General features: G+C 37.7%; 1 protein-coding gene across 1 annotated transcript in view; it reads right to left on the bottom strand.

The window, feature by feature from the left end:
- Nucleotides 1-20276, bottom strand: part of Dpyd (dihydropyrimidine dehydrogenase) — a 715003-nt gene that overhangs the window by 652564 nt on the left and 42163 nt on the right. The window contains exon 2 of the mRNA XM_042677821.1: nucleotides 19277-19387. Within this exon, the coding sequence (XP_042533755.1) occupies nucleotides 19277-19387 (111 nt within the window). The remainder of the gene's footprint in view (nucleotides 1-19276; nucleotides 19388-20276) is intronic.

Below are 20276 nucleotides of genomic sequence, written 5' to 3'. Positions count from 1 at the left end.
GGGGGGGGTTTTGTCCATCATGGTGCTGGAACTCTGGGCCTGGACACTGTCCCTCAGCTCTTCAGCTCAAGGTGAGTGCTCTACCACTTGAGCCACAGCACCACTTCTGGTTTTCTGGCAGTTTATTGGAGATGAGTTTCACAGATTTTCCTGCCTGGATTGGCTATGAGCCATAATCCTCAGCTCTCAGCCCCCTCAGTCGCTAGGATTAACCACCGGTACCCAGCCCATCCAAGTATTTTTATGCACATATGGAAATAAATACAGATCTGAGGATTGAGGTTTGAAGCCAGCCCAAGAAAAGAAAGTACAAGAGACTCATCTCCAATACCCTTCCAAAAAGTTGGTAGTAGAATTCTGACTGCAGTGGTAGAGTTGAGCTGAGAGAGAGAGACAGAGAGAGAGAGAGAGAGAGAGAGAGAGAGAGAGAGAAAGAGAGAAAGAGAGAAAGAGAGAAAGAGAGAAAGAGAGAGGGAAGAGGAGGGGGAGAGGGAGAGAGAGAGAGAGAGGAAAGGAGGAATAGAATTATGATACACCACAGGGTCACTCTGGAGAATCATTCTATCTTAAAAAAATAGATACTCAAATAGGATAAATTTCATTTTAAAGTTCTTCTCTATTGTTCTAAAAATTGATATAAAAAGCTGATATATGTGTAAACTCCTGCAACAAACATTCAGACCACACTAAATATTTCTTTACATTTTCTATTTTGTATGTTCCCAAAGGGAAAATAACCCAAAGAACCATGATTTCTGTATCATCACAGCTCAAACATAACGGCATGTAAACAAAAGGAAGGCTATGACATACAAAATTCCTTAGGTAAATTTTGAAAAATTAACTCTTCAACAAAATACTACAAACTGAATTCATCAGCACATTAAAAATGCTCAGTGACCATAATCAAGGGGAATTTATACCTAGGATACAAGATGAGTAATACACACACACACACAAAGTCAAATCAATAATGTAATGTACCACACAAACAAAATGAAGAACAAAAAACACATGACTACCAATATATACAAAACAAATGATATAAAAAATTAGCAGGGCTAGGAAGGTGGTTCAGTGGTAGAGTGCTAGCCTTGCATGCATGAAGCCCTGGGTTCAATTCCTCAGCACCACATAAGCAAAAAGAAAAAAGCCGGAAGTGGCACTGTGGCTCAAGCGGTAGAGCACTAGCCTTGAACTGAAGAGCAAAGGGACAGTGCCCAGGCCCAGAGTTCAGGCCCCACAACCAGACTACCCCCCCCCAAAAAAATTAGCAACTTTTCATGATTAAAAAAACCTCCATGAATTTTTTTCATTTTAGTACATCAGTTAAAATTAAACCTAATACAGAGTATTAAGAAATCAACAATATTTTCATAAAATAACATTTTCAAGAACCTAAATAGATATTCTAGTGTTACATATCTACTATAATACACTAATAAGCATATATGCTGAAATGATAGACTGTAACCTAATTCACATTTCTCTGCATATCTGAGAAAATGTGTTACCACTGGATCTTCTGGTAGCTTGGTTTTTAGTTTTTGAGGAAATTCCATACTGATTTCTACAGTGGCTGCGTTAGTTTACACTTCCACCACCAACATATCCTATCTGTCTCCCACATCTTCAACAGCATTTGTTGTGTTCTTAATAATGGCTATTCTGACCAGACTGGAAGGGAATCTCAAAGATGCTTTGATATCAGTTTCCTCTATGACTAGTGACCTTGAGCATTTTTTCATGTACTTATTAATCATTTGAACTTGCTGTTTTGAAAATTAGTAAGTTTACTTGCCCGTTTGTTAATTGGGTTATTGTTTTGAAAGGAAGCTAGTCTTTAAAACTCTGTATATTCCAGTTATTAATCCCTTGTGAGAAAGACAGCTGGCAAGCCAGAAGCAAGTGGCTCATGCCTTTAATCCTAGCCACTTAAGTAGGCTGAGATTTGAGGATCCTGATTTAAAGCCAGCCCAGGAAGACAAATCCAAGATATTCTTCTATCTGAATGATTAGCAAAAAAGCCAGAATTAGAGATGTGACTCATTTGGTAGAGTGCCAGCTCTGAGTAATAAAGCTAAGCAAGAGCTAGAAGTCAGACATTCAAGCCCCACTAAACAAAAAACAGACAGACAGATAGCTGCCAAAGATTTTCTTCCATTTCATGTGTTACTTCTTCAGTTTAATGACTAGTCTATTTGCTGTACAGAAGTTTTTTAGTTTTATGCAATTCTAATTGCAAGCATTATTCATCAGCCTTTGTTATTAAGTTATATTTATGAAATTATTCCCTATGCTTGTATCTTCTAGTCTTTTAACATGATGTGGGCTCGTTTCTGGGGCTTCTATTATATTCTATTGGTCTATATGTCTGGATTTTTGCCAATACCATGCCCCGTAGCTCTGTAGTATAGATTGAAATCAGGTCTGGTATTACCTCTAGCATATTCTCTTTGCTGAGAATTGCTTTGACTATTTAAGGTCTTTAGTGCTGTGCTATGAATTTTAGGATTACCTTTTCTATCTCTGTAAAGAATAATATTGAATATTCCTCTCTGATCTTCTGAATTTTATTGAAATCTGTTGTCATCCTGTTTACATTTTTGATTTTAGTAATTCAGTCCATCTCCTCCTTTCTTCTAGATGGTTTGGATAAATGATCAGCAATCTTGATTATCTTTCTGAAGAACAAGTTCTTTGCATTATTAATGTGCCATGTGGTTCTTTTGGTCTGCATTTCACTCATTTCTGCACAGATTTTTATCTTTTTCTCTACTACTTTTGGAGCTTTTTGCATACTCGTGTTATTTTCATTTTCTTTTGATCAGAGACTCAAACTCTGTATCTGACACTTTCACTCATTGGCAATAGTTCTACCAACTGAGCCATGCCTCGAATCCCTTGTTACTGTTTTATTAAGAGCCTGAAGTTCATTAGTAAGTTATTTATTTAAGATCTGGTGTTTCTGATGTCATTTTTTAAAATCTTATTAAAGAAAATAATGGTCATTTGTGAATTTTAAATATTTGCTTTCCTTTACATTAAGAAAAATACATTCATATATGGCTATTTTAAATAAATTATAATTGAATCCTCTCTAACATTGTTATTAGAACATAGTTCAATGGAGTACAAGCTATAGAGATGTGTACTATTCCTCTAAAGATCATCAGCCCATTAACAGCATAGAATGACACAATATTTCTAGTTTGTCATTGGGAATATATATTTGTTAAAGCAGCTTAGTAAAACATTAATGTTTCTTCCCTTTATTTATAGCTTCTAAATATTTATAGCTACATGATATATGGGCCTCTGCTTGGACTCATGCGTGAGCCAAGCAAATGCTAAGCAAAGGGTAACTGTAAGGCCATGCACGGCAGGTTTAACATAGTGCTTTAAAGACGTCCCTGGCTCCTGATCATGATGTAGTTGAAGGTGTCCTGAAGCAGAGCACTATGACCCTGTCTTACTCTGTTTTTATCTTAAAAGTAGTGTCAATTTACTGATAGTTTTTACATGATGTGTGAAATAAAATAAGAACTCAATGATATAATATTTCTGGCCAGAAAATTAAACAGATAACAGTTTCTATTTATTGAGACCTAGTCAACTATTAAAATAAAAAAAAAGAAAAGAAACAAACAAAAGTGCAGGTAACTCTTAGAAAAACCTCTTTTCATGCATTTTCCCCAGAGAAGAAGGACAGAACAATAATGTGTACTCTAGAAATACTTCCCCAAGGCTGTGATGAATGTCAAGTACTTCCAGTTCCTTGCAAGACACTTTGTAAATGCAAAGTGGAATTACAATCTTGATATGCTATTTATGATTGCTTTCAAAGAACTCTTTAGGGCAGAAAAGTCTGCCAAAGGTGCTTTTTCTGAGGCCAATATTGTGTTAGCAAACAGAACCATAGACCAAATGGGAATGTGACAGGAGAACCATCAAAAAGATACAAATCTTAGTAAGAAAAAAAAAAAGCACTCTTATCAGACTATTTTCTGCATTTCAGCAGTGTCTTTTACATTGGTTTATATGATAGTTCATGTGTGGCTTTCTAAGTGTGAACTTGAGTTATTCAAATGCTTTTCATACTTCATATGCATGTATATATATATATATATATGTGTGTGTGTGTGTGTGTGTGTGTATATGTACAAATATATATATACATATATATATATATACACATATATATATTGCCAGTCCTGGGGTTTGAACTCAAGGCCTGAGCACTATCCTTCAGCTTTGTTTTTCTTTTCTCAAGGCTAGCTCCCTACCATTTGAGCCACACCTCCACTTCTGCCTTTTTGGTGGTTAATTAGCACTAAGAGTTTCAAAGACCTTCCTGCCTGTGCTGTGGTTAAACCATGCTCCTTAGATCTCAACGTGCTGAGTAGCTAGGATTACAGGTTAGCAACCAGTGCCCAGCTCATTTTATGTACTTGAAACTAAAGGCAAATTACTTTTTTTCTTTAGGTGACTGTCTCATATGACAACACAGTGGCATTATTGTTTTGAGGCCTGTGCCAAGAGCTATTTATATATTTATTTGTTATACTAATTCTAAACAAAAGCAACAACTTCGCTTCAGTTATAACAAGCTAATGTTGGTGAGACAGTTTCTTGTTTTGAATTTGAGGGCAAACTCCATACAACCTCTGATTATATCTTGTAAAGAAAATGTCAACTTGGAGGAGAAATGCGTAAACTCAGCATTATCTTTTAAATTGTGTACAAATATATTGCAAGCAATCCATTTCCTCTTGTAAATATACAAATGCAGTTTTATATATTCTGAAGGGTGCTAGGATATAAAGATGTCTGATTTCATGTCCTAATATTAATATCTCACTTGTTAGCTGCATCACTTGGACAAAAAAAAAAAAAAAAAAGCTTAACAATTCTAATTATCAGTTCCTTCTTTCTTAAAAAAAAAAACAGGGATAATTCTAGTAGTCATATCTTTGAATGACTGTGAAAAATTAAATAAATAGTACTTGAGTTTTGAAAAAAAGTACATGGTCACATATTTTGAAAGACCTGCATGCTCTGGTTGCTGTTCTGTCAATTCCTGTGAAATCATACTATTTGAACTTAGTTTAAAACATAGCACTATTTTACAAACTTTATGAGGCCTAAGCACATCCACTGTATGCTGTTTATTTGTTCTGCTCATCTTTGTTTTGTTCTCCTAAATCACCTCTTACCCTTCCTTCTCCCACTCTGTGGACCTGCTAAAGTCCTGCATCATCAAACTAGGAATTGCTACTGTCTCATTATGGTGACACATATGTATAATCCTAACACTGAGGAGGGTCAGCCAGGAGAATCACGAGTCCAAGATCAGCCTGGGCTTCCTAGCAAGATTCTAAACACCAAAACACAGCCTCAAAACAGAGATAGAAATTACCCATTTACCATCTTATAAAACCATTCAGTTTTTCTTGACAGAAGCGATTTTTTTTAGAATGCATATTATTAATCCTGAAAGTAATACTGAAGGCATGTCTACTATTATCTGATGTTTTCTAGAGTTTAATGTTTTAGGACTCATCTACTATAAATTTACACTTAACGGTCTAATTGTATATCATTGGATTTCATATTCTATCTTTTCTATCATCAGTTCTATGTCCATTTACTTGGATGATAAAGTCGAAAATACCACCATTTTCATGCACTTGTCTTTCTTCAATTGTTTCCTACTCTGGAAATTGAAACCAGGTAACTACAATTCATTAGAAAATAAAGGCCTGGACTAGGAATGTGCCTTAGTGGTAGAGTGCTTGCTTAGCATTCCTCAGTACCACATAAAAGAAAAAGCTGGAAGTGGAGCTGTGGTTCAAGTGGTAGAGCACTAGCCTTGAGTAAAAGAAGCTCAGGGACAGTGTCTAGGCCATGAGTTCAAGCTCCAAGATTGGCAGAAAAGGAAAGGAAAGGAAAGGAAAAGAAAGGAAAGGAAAGGAGAAACAAAGGAAGGAAGGAAGAAGGAAAGAGAGAGAAACAAAGAAAAAGAAAGAAAGAAGGAAAGAAAGAAAGAAAGAAGGGAAGAAGAAAAGAAAGCAAGCAAGCAAGCAAGCAAGCAAGCAAGCAAGAAAGAAAGAAAGAAAGAAAGAAAGAAAGAAAGAAAGAAAGAAAGAAAGAAAGAAAGAAAGAAAGAAAGGGAAATAACAAAATACTTAAATAAGGACACAGGTTGACCCACTGTAACAATGAGATGTACAAGACACTATGTTGAAAACAAACTTTACAACTTGGGGTGGGGAGGGAGGGTTTGGGAAGGTGGGGAAGGAAGGGATGGTAGGGGAAAAACAGAGGAGGTAACAATGCTCAATAGGAAATGTACTCATTACCTTACTCATGTAACTCTGACCTCTCTGTACAGTATCTTTACAATAAAAAATATTACAAAAGAAAGAAAGAGAGAGGGACAGAGGGAGAGAGGGAGGGAAAAAAGAAAATGAAGGTCTTTCAAAATTCAGTGCTAGAGGAAGGATACTATGAGCTATTCACTAAGAAGTTGTAAGATGAGCATACCAAAAGGAACACTGTTACTGAGAAAGGAACAGGAGTGTGAACATGCAAAATAGGAAAGCATATGACAGCTTGGTCAAGTTAAGCACATCAGTGAAAGCCTAGTGGAGACTAGCAGATAACTTTCCCAGGGCTGGGGATGTGGCAGAGCAGATGCTTAGCACACATAAAGCCCTGGGTTCAATCCCTGATACTGAAAGAAAACAGATGACCTTTCCAATACATACCCAAGAGCCTGAGGCTGGCTGTGTCTATCTTCCAGCCTGTTTCTCAATTGGCATGAAGCTGCCCTCTCATCTTTATACTGCTGTTTCAGCTCTGCACAGCCAGAGCACAGAAGGAATGACAGTACCAATACTATAACGAGAATCCAATAGCAATAAGAACAATAATAGCAAAACAAGGGCAAATGAAACCCATCCATCAAGGACAGAGTAACAACCACCACTGATTGAGCACTAACTGTGTGTCACAAACTATGTCATTTAGGGGACTGTCATGCCAAAATGGCCCTAACTCATCAATGGCTTTCCAACAAATAAAGATTAATTATGAATCCTAAAATGTGACTTGGGGGATAGCATGTCAAAGTCATGACAACAGTGATGACCTTCAGAGAACAATCCTAAATTATTAAAGTATATCCAAATTATTGTTTCCCAATCTGAATGATCTTCTCCCTTTGGTATTTTCCTCATCAATCTTATTTATTTATTATTCATTTATTTATGGTGTGTTGGGGCAGGTTAAGACAGTATCTCACTGTGTAGCCCAAGTTGGCCTCACACTCATAATCCTCCTGCCCACAGCCTCCTGAGTGCTGGCTTACAACTGTGGCTCACCACACCCAGCCTTTTTGCTTTACAAATCTTTTCTTTTACTGCTCATGGGCATGAATCCCTCATCCAACCTAAAATACTTATTCCGAGTTTGCTTCTGAAACATAATAGGTGTAGGCTACATTCAAACCATTGTTCTTTGGTAGACATACTGACCCTCTTCATTTTATCCACCTTTTCAATTCCTTTTTCATTAAATGAAGAAGTGACTGCAGCCTAGGGACCACTGGAAAGTTTTTAAGTATAATTAATGAGAGAAGAGTGACCCTTCAAACTCTCTTAGGCAGTGCTAAGGGAGACATACTGTAGGTAAATTATTAATTGAATTGTGGTTTACAGATATTGGCTTTAAAACTAGAAAGTAGTCATGAAGACAGGAGAAATACAAACGCAGATTTGAAAAGAGAGAAGGAAGATATAGAGAAAGGAGAGGGGAAAGGAGAGAGAAAGATAAAGATAAACAGTGATTTAAATTTCAAAAACCTAACAGTCAGTTGAAGAGAAAGCATAATAAAAGTCCCAAACAAAGAAAATGAGATGGTGCAATACTCTTATCATAAACACTACCTGTATTAGTAATGCCAAGGAGAAATGGAAGAAATCCAAAGTAAACAACCTACATTCACATAATGCACAAACACTAAAAATATGCAATCTGTATAAGTTTCATCTCATAAAGGAAGCAAGGCTGAGAGTTTATGATAAAGGGTCCATTTAATCATGAAATTCATGTATCAACCGAGATTTATTTGCTGAATACTAAATTAAAAACTACATAATATTTGAAAACGTCTCATTTAGGAAAAATAAATGGAGGATCACTGTGTCCAATTTTAAATATCTGTAACTTATTACTAAAAGATATAATACTCCTTCAAGGAAATCCAAGAGAAATGATTGATCATTTGAAGCATGACTCAGGGATCATATTTATATCAAAAGTGCTGTAAAGTAAGAACTTACCATGCACTAAACTTGGATTCTACTCTCTTAAAACACATTGGTTCATTTACTCCTCAAAATATTTTTTTGTATGTGTTCCAGTACTGGAGCTTGAACTCATGAACAGGGTGCTGTCTCTTAGCTTTGTTTGCTCATACTCTACCACTTAAGTCACAGCTCTACGTCCAGCTTTTTTGGTGATTAATTGCAGATAAGAGTCTTACAGACTTTCCAGCCTAGGCTGCCTTGAACTCTCAATCCTCAGATCTCAGCCTTCTGAGTAGCTAGAATTATAGGCATGAGCCATTGATGTTCAGCTTAGCTAGATTTCCATAATTATTACTGTGTCTGTTTTGTTGTGAAGGGCACAGAAGCTAGTTGGTAGAGATTAAAAAAAAAATCATACCTGAGATCATCTTAGTAAATGCATAGGCAAGATTCCTGCCCAGGCTAGTCTAGCTCTGAACAGGAGCTGATTACATTTAAGCTTTATTGTATCACACAACAGAACTGTAATTTTAACATATTACCTAACAATAAAGCCTCTTTTTCTAAAGTCATAAGAACTGAACATTTACCACTGAATTCCTTGAGACTTTGTACAAAATCTGTTAGGGTACTGAAGAGTCTCACAGATCACAAAGCTGCAAGAAGAGTCATAAGAACTCTAGCCAGGTTCTCTGTATCTAGCTTGATCTCTCTCTTCAGACTGGATTTTCTTCTGTTCCCTGTCTGTGACGGATGGAAAAGCCCACTCTACAGAGCCAAGTTCTATTGTGTACTCTTTCTCTCTCCCCCTCTATAGTCCCTCTCTTCCCATTCTCCCTTTCCTCCTGCTCTCCTTCTCTTCTGTCTCCCCCTTCCCCTTCTCTTCTCCCTCCTTCTCTCTGCCATCTCTTTCTCCCTATCTCCCTCTCCCTCTTTCTTGGTCTCCTGCTCAAACAGCTCAGAATATAAGCAGACTTCTTGACCCAGATTTCTGAAGAAAAAATATGGTTATCCCATAAGAAAAATACAAGTAGATATAATAAGGGTCAAATGGTACAAGCAAAGGCTCAAAAACCTAATATATAAACTTATGGATTTGTGGGGCTGATCTCCTCAAAGATGTACTCCACAGTACTCTCATATTCATCCCAGAAATCATTGCAAATACTTGTCTCTTACACAATAGAACCCTCCAACAAGGAGAACATTGAGACAGCGAATCCAAACCTGAGAGGTTGCACACAAGGTAACCATCAAGTATGCCAATAGAGTGAGGACTCCAGCTGAAAATGCAAATGCAGAAAGAGCACGTTTCCCTTCCCCCATCAGCTTAAAAACAGACATAGATTTCCTATTATCAGGCTGTCCCCTCTCTCCTCTCCAAAACCAGGAGAAAACCCTGTATCTGCAGATGCGAACTCAGCACCAAAGGAATGTGTGCCAGCAAACCTCACTAAAATAACCCTGACCTCCTTAGAAACCTCCTATAGCTGTGTCTGCAGTGATGGGAGACGTGTCTTTGCTTCCTTTATACACATTACACATATAAATATAGTACACAGACTTGCTGATTTCAGAGCCACATCTTCCAATATGGATGTTGAAATTCTTAACCAGGAGCTAATCTACACATGTTGAACACTCATAAATATTTTTAGGCTCAATCACAGGAAACAGGTTAACAGAAATCAAAGTGGATATTTGAAATGCCGAGAAAAGAAAAGAGCAAGACTTCATTCCACTTGGCTAAGGACTATTTAATGGAAGCATGACCCCGCCAACAGGGTATATATAACACAATTCTTTACTAAAGCAACTCATAGACAACCTTAAAACATTCCCTGGCTTAAAGAAAATGAGAACAGAATGTTGTGAAAAGTGTCCTGATCTTGAGTAGGTGATATGAAAATCCAAATATCTCAATATTCATCAAAGGCAAGCAGGAGAACCAAGACAGAAGAGATGTGCACTTCAGCTCCTGTTCAACTAACTGGAAGCCCAGGACTGCAGGAAGACCCTTGCTCCCTATGGTCCCTGCACAATACTCAGAGTAGAGCCCGCCACATTAATGGTCTGTATTTTGTCAGGATGCTGAAGCATATACCTCAGCCCCAAGAAGAAGAAACGCTCCTCCATTCCTAATCATTTCAATAGGCACTAATGTAATATTTCCTACATTGGAAATCTCGGCACTTTATTGAAGGAAGTCTGTCTGGCCAAGCGAGCTGTGTATGTGGCACATTCTGCACAGACAGCAGTTCAAAGAATCAGAAGTCAAAGTGCTCCCCAGTGCAGGTCCCATCATCATCACTCTCGTTAGTGCTTGAATAGGACTGTGATTAAAAATGTGGCTGCCATTGTCTACCTATTCAGGCTTCTAGCTTTCGATGTGGGTTCCACCTATTAGTGCTTGAATAGCAGACCGATTAGAAAGACAGCTGCCATTGTATGCCCATTCGGGAACACAGCAAAATTCGCCTATTTATTTGCTATGAGCACCAAATAAATGTTTTGCAAAGGTAAAATATACCATTAGGCTCTAAAGACAATCTGGCTGATTTCTTTTGTTTAGAAGACTCTATTTTCCCCTATGCAAAGATACTTCTTATTTGCAAATACAGTAATAGGCCTCATTAATTTCTTCTAAAATATACATATGCTGTTTTTATCGACATCGTCTTACCACACATCTGCTTTATTATATAGTACTTATTGACCTACAATAGATCACACAAATCTAGTTTAATATTTATGATTACACAAAGAACTCCTATGTAAACAAATCAAATCAGTTTGGTTCCAGATCTTTGGGAATCTCAGCTCAATGTTCTTGGATAACAGAGTCTATATGAAAAACTTCTCCCAAGAGAAATTTCTCTGTCAGACATTGAGAGTAAGCATTCTGCTATTTAAGCCCTTCAACAGAAAGCATTTTGGGTTAGAGCTCAGTAGCCCTAAAGCTCCAGCTCACCAGGAGGGTTACATAGAATTCCTTCACAGTGCAACAGAGGCCTAGCTTAGATGACAACTTGCCAAAACTAAGGTATCACAGTGATGTATTCTGGAGAAGGAAAAAAAAAACATAGCAAATGAATCTCACAGAAATTTTTTTTCCAAGTTTATGTACAGAAATTAATGCTGAAATGTCTGACAATTCTCTTTGCTCCCTCTCTCCATCTTTCTCTTTCTGCCTGGATGTGTATGTATATGTACATAAATGTATATATATATGTGTGTGTGTATGTATATGTATATAAATGTATATGCATATCGATATCTGGGCAGTAGAGGACATGCTCAGTTTTCTATTACCAATAGGCCTTCATGGTCCTTTCTACAGACTGCTCTTCTGCATCTCCGTCAAGGAAGTAGGTTTATAGTACAGATAGTGATCAGTCATTCACAAACAATGTGGATATGCCAAAGAGAGTTCCTCAGGGTGTTCAATCCTGGGGAAGGCAAAAATACTAGGTAACCAGAAAACAAAAGCAGCAACTACAGGAGGAAGAAATCACAAGGTCTCTGGAGGAAAAATATGAGAAGTAAAATTTCCAGCTCACAAGGGACCAGACTCTGTTATGAACAAAAGAGCTCACAAAGTTGTAGGATGTAATGAGATGTTCTACAATGCTCCATCCACTTTATTTAAACCTGAGGTGTATACACAACCAGCTGACTGAACTCAAAATACCAGACCTTTAACTCCACAAAATAAAGATCCAGCATAAACCATTCTCTAGAGGTCATGTGGACCTGATACTCATTCATACATTGGAATTGCATAAGCCCCCTCCCCCCTAGCCCATGCCTCCTGGACTAATCCTGTGGAGGGAGTTAATGTCAAGTGATAGAGCATCAGCCTTCAGGATAAAAAAAAAAAAGGAAGAAAAAAGAAAAAAATAAGAACCCAGGCCCTGAGTTCAAGCCTCAGGACTGGCACACAGAAATAAGTAAATACTAAGGAGAACAACAAAGAATGGAAACATGGCTCAAGTGGTAGAACATGTGCCTAGGAAATGCAAAGCCCTGAATTCAACCCAAGTTACTACCAAAACCAAATAAACCAACGTTTGTTCCAATTGAAATATACATTACTTAGGGAAAAGTTTTCTCCAGTTCAATGTTAAGTCCTGTTCAGCGAACTGTATTCTGATAAACAATAGTGTTGACTTAAATAAAAGCAATTTCAAATAAAGGATCATAAAATTTCAAATTAGAGGTCAGCAACTTTCAAACCAGAAATCATCAATCCTTGTATCACTTATTCTTGGGTAACTTGCTATGAAAATAGATGCATATAGCAGGGTGCTAGTTGCATGTTTAGCTAAGATTATGCCTGTCATCCCCAGTTGGGAAGCTGAGATTTTTAAGATTCGTGTTCAAAGTCATCCCAGTTAGAAAAAGAAAACAAAGTTCCTGAGAACAGCCCCTGGCTGTTCTTAGATTAAAATATGGGGATCAAACCCAAGTGTGCATCTGAATAGGAAGCAAGACCCAAAAATCAGGGTTAGAGGTATGGCTCAGTGGTGTGTGTGTCTGAGTAGCCAAGAGGAGGCCACTAGGTCAAAACTCCAGGACTATCAAAAGAAAAAGGAGAAATAGATGTATACAAGGCACACATAGCAAAATAAAAGTCACAGGGTTGATGGCTGACAATTACAAATGAGTTTAATTTGTGTGTCACGCAGGATGAGGAGAAAGTTGTGATCAGTCTGAAATAAATAATTAAAGCAAAGCCTTTCTATTACAGCCTCAGGATATCAAGAGTTAACATTTTCTTCTTTTTGGTCATTTACCATTTTATTTCAGATATCTGGTTTGAAAAGAAATCTCTGACAACATCAATGCACATATGGAGTGAAAACCACAGAGGTGCAGGCTTTCAAAAGGAGGCCCTAACATCTGACTAAAACTCTAAATTACCCCAGAGATGACCACAACTAGGAATTAAGTTCAAGTTGGAGGAAAATAAAAGAGGTTCTGTTATCAGTATCCCCTAATTTTTAGGCAGCTATGTATATTATACCAACACTGCATTTTTCACATGCTGAAGAAAGGATTGGGTAGTGGTTTGCTTTTTTTTTTTTTTTTTTTTTTAATTTAATTTTATTTGTGAACATACTGTACAGAGGAGTTACAGTTACATGGGCAGGATAATGTGTACATTTCTTACCAAGCATTGCAGCCTCCTCCTTTGTTTATCCTTCACATCCCTTCCCAGCCTCCCCCCTCCCCCCCTAATCCCAATCCTTCTCCTTCCTCCCTCCCCCCAGCCCCCCCCCCCCCACCAACATTGTAAAGTTCGTTTTGGACATGACAACTTGTACTTCTCATTGTTGCAACAGGTCCACCTGTATCCTTAAACAACTGGTTTTTCCCCATCTCCTCCACAAGTTATACTGACATCAAATATAGTGAAAGCAAGGGTTATACTGTGGGGGAGGGAAGTGGTTTGCTTTTTTGTTTTAGTGAAGCCCCTGGAACTTGAACTCGGGTCCTAAGCATTGTACCTGAAAATTTTTTTTTGCTCAAAGTTAGTGCTTTACCACTGGAACCACAACTCAAGACTTCCAGCTTTTTGGTGATTAATTGGAGATAAGAGCCTGAGCTGGCTTTGAACCATGATCTTCAGAACTCAGCCTCCTAAGTAGCTAGGATTACAGGCATGAGTCACCAGCGCCTGGCAGTGGAGTTTTGTGGGGATTTTTTGGGTTTTTTTTTTGTGTTTTTTTTTCATCTCAGAAACTTGAGTTTTGAATCTGTTTTTGAAAGGAAGCTATTGTTAATGACCCAGAAGAAAGAAGCTCTAGCCTGAGAAAAGCTGTTTTAGATTGTCATTTCACTGGTGAATCCAGTCAAAAGTTCATTTGGTTTTGGAGCTTAACTTCCAGATTGTTAATTTGAAATACCAATCCAATCCTGGGACCTGCATTCTATATTGACTTTAACAGAGCCAAGTAGCTGGCTAGCTAAGCAAAGTAAATAACTGTGTTAGTCAAGTAAACTTGAGATGGAAAAAAATGGACCCAGAGGACAAGGAATAATAATAATAATTTCAGGATAATTTCCAAAAGCATAAAAAGCAAAATAATAATAATAATAATTACATTTGCAACAAAAGGGGGGGGTAGAAACAACATTTTGTTGTTTTTGTTGTTGTTTTTGGTCAGTTGTGGGGCTTGAACTCTGGGCCTAGGCGCTGTCCCTGAGCTCCTCAGCTCAAGGCTAGTGCTCTTACCACTTGAGCCACAGTGCCACTTCTGGCTTTTCTGCTTATGTGGTGCTGAGGAATCGAACCCCGGGCCTCATGCGTGCAAGGCAAGCACTTTACCACTGAGCCACCTTCCCAGCCCCTCAACCTCTCATTCTTGGCAGACACCCTCAAATTGTGTTCTTCTCTCACCTCCTATGAGACTTCTTTTGTCATCTTTGCCTGCCCATTCCAGGTAGGGTACAGTATCAGGCTGAGTTTGAGCCTCAGGGCCTGAGGCAACATGTTTTATTTTCTTCTGCTTTCTCAGTTATTTAGCTTGATTAGTGACCTTCTTTGATAGCCTCTTACTTTGTGTGTGTGTGTGTGTGTGTGTGTGTGTGAGAGAGAGAGAGAGAGAGAGAGAGAGAGTCATGGGACTTGAACTCTGGGCTTGGGTGCTGTCCCTCAGCTCTTCAGCTCAAGGTGAGCTCTCTACCACTTGAGAGCCACAGCACCACTTCCGGTTTTCTAGTGGTTTATTGGAAGTCTCATAGATGTTCCTGCTTGGGCTGGTGTTGAATCATAATCTTCAGATCTCAGCCTCCTGCATAGCTAGGATTACAGGCGTGAGCCACCGGTGCCCAGTGCCTCTTACATTTTGTAACTGAGGCCTTTGTCTCCCTAGCCTAGCCCTCATTCAACCCTAATGCCAAAGCTCTCCACATACTTATCATTCCCACACATACTTCCAAGGAAATTCTACCTATGGGCTTTTAATTACCACCTACATATGCTGGTGTTCATCTTAGGCCCTGTACCGAGTTATAAATTTAATATCTAACCAAATGATGCATAGACGAGAGTTTCAAACAATCTCAGTCTCATTTGTGACTTCCTGTTCTACACTTCAAACAACAAAATGGGCATACAAATTGAACTCCCAAGACATATTTTCCTTCCTGTATATATCCATGCTACTCTCTCTCCTACACACTTCCTTCCCCTGGTCTTTGTCATGTGCCTTCTAATGTTCTACACCAACCTATCTTACTCTCACCTCCTATCTTACTCTTAAAACTCATCTTCCACACCGAAAGCCAGAATGGCTCATCCAGAAACAGCTCTGACTGACTCACATTGATAACTGAAATTCCTATCATGTTCTTCCTTGGGAAGGTACCATTCTCACTTCAAAGGAAGTGAGAACTTCTTAGTAAGGTCTGGATCACATTTGAGCTTATTCCAACAGAGGAAGAATAAATAGCACAGTGCTCTGCCTACTGCAGATAAGCCATGAATGTTCTATCCTGTGCACAGGATGGAACACCCAAATCTTCTTTGTTACCAAGTCATTTTTAATGTCTGTAAAATAAAAAAAAAATCCATGGTTTTTTTTTTTTAATGGCCTTATGCAAATCATTCTACTTAAAGACTTGTTCTGCAAGATTGCATGGGTTCAATCTCTAGTTCCAACATTTTGTGGTAGAATGGTTTGGGGAGTCCCTTCATCTATCACTGGAAATAAAATAGAAAACTTCCTCAAAGTTGATTCCAAAGGCTAAGTAAAAGTGCTCAGGGGCTGGGAACATGGCTTAGTGGTAGAGTGCTTCCTAGCATACATGAGGTCCTGGGTTCAATTCTTCAGTACCACATAAACAAAAGAAAAAGGAAGAAAGTGTATGTTCAAAAAAAAATTAATTAAAAAAAGCACTCAGAAATAAGACTGCAGGTTACAAATTTTAAATATACAGTATGTTTTGTTCCTTTTTCTTAAACACTAGTACCTACTATGCGTCATGTATAAAAACCAATTTGCTAAAAATTCTTAAAAACTGATCTAATAATTCAGTACACTTAACTGCATTTCCTTTTCATTTTCACCCAGGATAAATTTTCTGATTCATAATGTTTTCTGGTCTTCAAAAATTGCTCATGGAAAATGAGTGTAGAATATTTATGTAATTAGGGCAGTTCAACATTTTTCAAAATGGCAAAAATAAACAGCAGTTATGGAACACCTGCTTAAAAGATACTGGAAATAACTGCTTCGTGCTTCATTAACCAGTATAAACACATTTGCCAGTGTAAATCCCCTACTGAATTCAGAATTTCCAATTAATCCAAGAATGATATCTAACTGCCAAGTGAAGAAATTCCTGGGCAAAAATTCTCAAGTTGCCGTTCTTAGGGAAGTTCTATGGCACAAAAACATGCATATATTCTAAGAAGCCTATAATTATTTATTAAAACCAAATTTATTTATTAAAAACAAATTTAGATGACCAATTTTATAGATTTTATTCATCTTTGGGGCCCATTAAATATAGAACTTGAAGTGTGGAAGTTGAAACATCAAAGCAGTGAAAGACTGCAGAAAGCAAGGCACCCAGGGAATCAAGGAGGACTCTGGCATTTCAAAGACCCTGACAATCCTTCACTCCTGACATTGTTATGCAAAGACCCGTAAGTCAGGCTTATCTGAATGGAAAGAAAGCACAACCCTGCAAAATTAAGGCAAAAATACTCCACAAATGGATCAAAAATCAAAATAGATAAATCAGAATTTTTCATTTGGAGGCCAGGAACTTGTCTGAACATGTACATCTGTCTATAGAAACCTAACAATTAATTATTACAACCCATACTTTCCTTTATTCCCATTTATCTATCATTTTATTTGTCCTTTGTGAGGAAGTAAAGTGATACTCTGGAAAGCATATGCTAGCTAGGTCTTCCTACAGCACTAAGTAATTCTAATGAGTTTCAGTAAATAGTTTAACAGTGTTTCAGTCTAGCCATTATCATCAGGAGACTGAAGAAACAAACCTGAACCATCCCCTTCAGTCCTGGTGAAAAGAAAAGGCAATACTCAAAGATACACCAAGATTGTCACTGTCACGCACCACACATAATCCTTTTTTTTTTTTTTTGTCTGTTATGGTGCTTCAACTCTGGGCCTGGGCACTGTCATTCAGCTCTTCAACTCAAGGCTAGTGCTCTACCTCTTAAGCCACAGCACCACTTCTGGTTTTCTAGTGGTTAACTGGAGATAAGAGTCTCACATACTTTCCTGCCCCAGCTGGCTTTGAACTGTGATCCTCAGATCTCAGCCTCCTGAGTAGCTAGGATTACAGGCTTGAGCCACCGCGACCAGCAAGAACATAATCTTTATGTCTTAAAGAAGTAAAAGGAGAAATTCCTTCATTTAGTCATTCACACTTTCCCAACAAATATTTAATGAGCCAAAATCATAGTCCTCTGGATTACAGGTCTCAGATCTTAAAACAAGAGACTAACACTCAATAGTTTTTTAAGAGGTAAGCTTGAAAATTACACCTTTTCTCCCACAGACCTTCCATTTATTGGATCAAGAAGATGTGGTATACGTATGTTGAAAAAAAATTTACAATTTTGCAAGGGGGTAGAAGGGAGGGAGGAGTTGGGGAGCTGGGGAGGAAAGGGACAGTAGAGGAAAAATAGGAGGTAATAATATTCGATAGGAAATGGACTCATTACCTTGCTCATATAACTGTAACCCATCTGTACAGTATAAAAATCTCATATAACTGTAACACATCTGTACAGTATAAAAATATATACTAAGAACAAAAAAATATATACTAAGAACAAAAAAATGACACAACACACAAAGAAATCTGCAGTGGAATTCTATGCTTCCATCCAAAAGAATGACATTGCCCAATATGTAAGGAAGTGGAAAGACTTGGAGAAAACCATATTAAGTGAAGTAAGACAGCCCCAAAGAAACATAGGTCCCATGGTTTCCCTCATTTATAATAATTAGCATATGTCTAGGACAGTCCTTAGCAGAGGATCACAATAGCTCAATAGTTATACACATATGACCATATAAATTATGCTACTTGAAATCAACTCCAAGATATGGAAACAAGAGGGTCTCTTTTGGTTTGAGATTTTATTTTTTAGAGTTCTGTTTGAAGTTATTTCTTCTTTTTTCTTCATTTTTTTCCTGATTTATTCTCTGTGGTCACCGTCTTTGATTTCAGTGTCCTTTGTCTTGTGTATAAGTTCTATCTGATTGGGGAAGGGAAGGGGAACCAGTTAAATGATGGGACAAAGAGTGAACCAATGCAACAATGATACTCACTAGACACTGGGTTGGAAATGAACTTTACAACTTAGGGGGAAAGGGAGTCTGGGGGAGGGAAAGTGGGAGAAAAAGAGGGAGAGGGTAACACTATTCGAAAAGAAATGCACTTATTATCTTACTTATGTAACTGTAACTCTTCTGTACATCACCTTTACAATTAATTAATTAGTTACATTTTTTTAAAAAAAGACCTTCCATTCATAAAGAAATGTAAAGAGTTGGAAAAAATTATATTAAGTGAAGTAAGCCAGACCCAGAGAAACAAAGAATGCATGGTTTCCTTCATTTGTGGTACCCTCCTAAAGAGCTAGGATTATAGGTAATGAGCTATAAATAAGTGCCTGGCTTGTACTAAAGAAACCAATTTTTTAAGAAAAAATTTTAAATATTTTACAGAAATAAAATTTGGGCACAAAACTAGATCTATTCAAAATTTTAAGTGTTTCACAGGATATTTAAAGCATTAAAATTAAACACAGTTTTGAAATTACTCAAGTATAAGATACCAGTAATAGAAAAAAGAAATTATAGTTGTATCATTCATGTAGTTATTGTATTTGTAAATGTAAGTAAATGCTTATCTTATACTAAGAAGAAGAGATAATTTCCAGCAGGAAAGCGTGGATTATTGATACTCACAAAGCAGTCCTTATCAGGATTTCTTTTCCAGTGTTTTTTGTCAAGTTTCTTGGCTGCAGTTGAATGCAGAGTTGCATGAGTTTGTGTTCGAGGATTTAAAGCCAGGATGTTCTAGGAAGAGCATAAACAATGAGTAAATAGATGTAAATAGGCAGGCATTTAAAAGAATCATATTTTAATTTGGTATTTCCCCATTTCTCCCTAAAGAAAGGAGTGGAAATTCTTTTGATTCATGAGACAGAAAAAAATTATGTGTAATGTAAACCAATTAGAAAATGAGCCAAAGCTGACAGGAGGATACTTAAGAAAACTAAGTGTAGTTGACTTTTTTTTTCTTTTTTCTTGCCAGTCCTGGGCTTGAACTCTGGGCCTGGGCACTGTCCCTCAGCTCTTCAGCTCAAGGCAAGCGCTCTACCACTTGAGCTACAGCACCACTTCCGGTTGTCTGGTAGTTTATTGGAGATAGGAGTCTCACAGTCTTTCCTGCCCGGGCTGGCTTTGAACGGTGATCCTCAGATCTCAGCCTCCTGAGTAGCTGGGATTACAGGCGTGAGCCACCAGCGCCCAGCTGTGATCAATACTGTTATTGGTCTCTGGTTTCCTTCCTTGCAAAATGGGGCAGCATGTGAAGTCTGTTGTCAAAAAGAAATGGAATTCCTGATATGACATGTTTTCTAAACTAGAAACACCCTAAAAACTGAAGAGGAATGAAACTGGAATCCAGAGGCTCTACAACCACAGCAATTCTCTGTCCTCAAGTTGTTTACACACAAGCTGGCTAAAAGTTGGACACAGCTTCTGAGAAGAAAATAACCATTAGTTTTGACCAAAGGAAAGATTATCTTTCTCCAAGTCCAAGATAGGATTCTTTCAAAATTATCAGATCATCTTTCCCATATGAAGATGAAACCTTACTAGAATACCCACAAACTACGAAAAAACCCCAAAAGAGGCATATATAAATTCTTATACTTCTAGATATATGCTAAAAATATTGTTT

The sequence above is a fragment of the Dipodomys spectabilis genome, unplaced genomic scaffold (genome assembly GCF_019054845.1).
Source record: "Dipodomys spectabilis isolate Male_0828 unplaced genomic scaffold, ASM1905484v1 ptg000002l, whole genome shotgun sequence".
In the NCBI taxonomy this organism is placed as follows: Eukaryota; Metazoa; Chordata; class Mammalia; order Rodentia; family Heteromyidae; genus Dipodomys; species Dipodomys spectabilis.
Note: the sequence above shows the minus strand (reverse complement) of the source record. Positions and strands in the feature narration are given on the sequence as shown.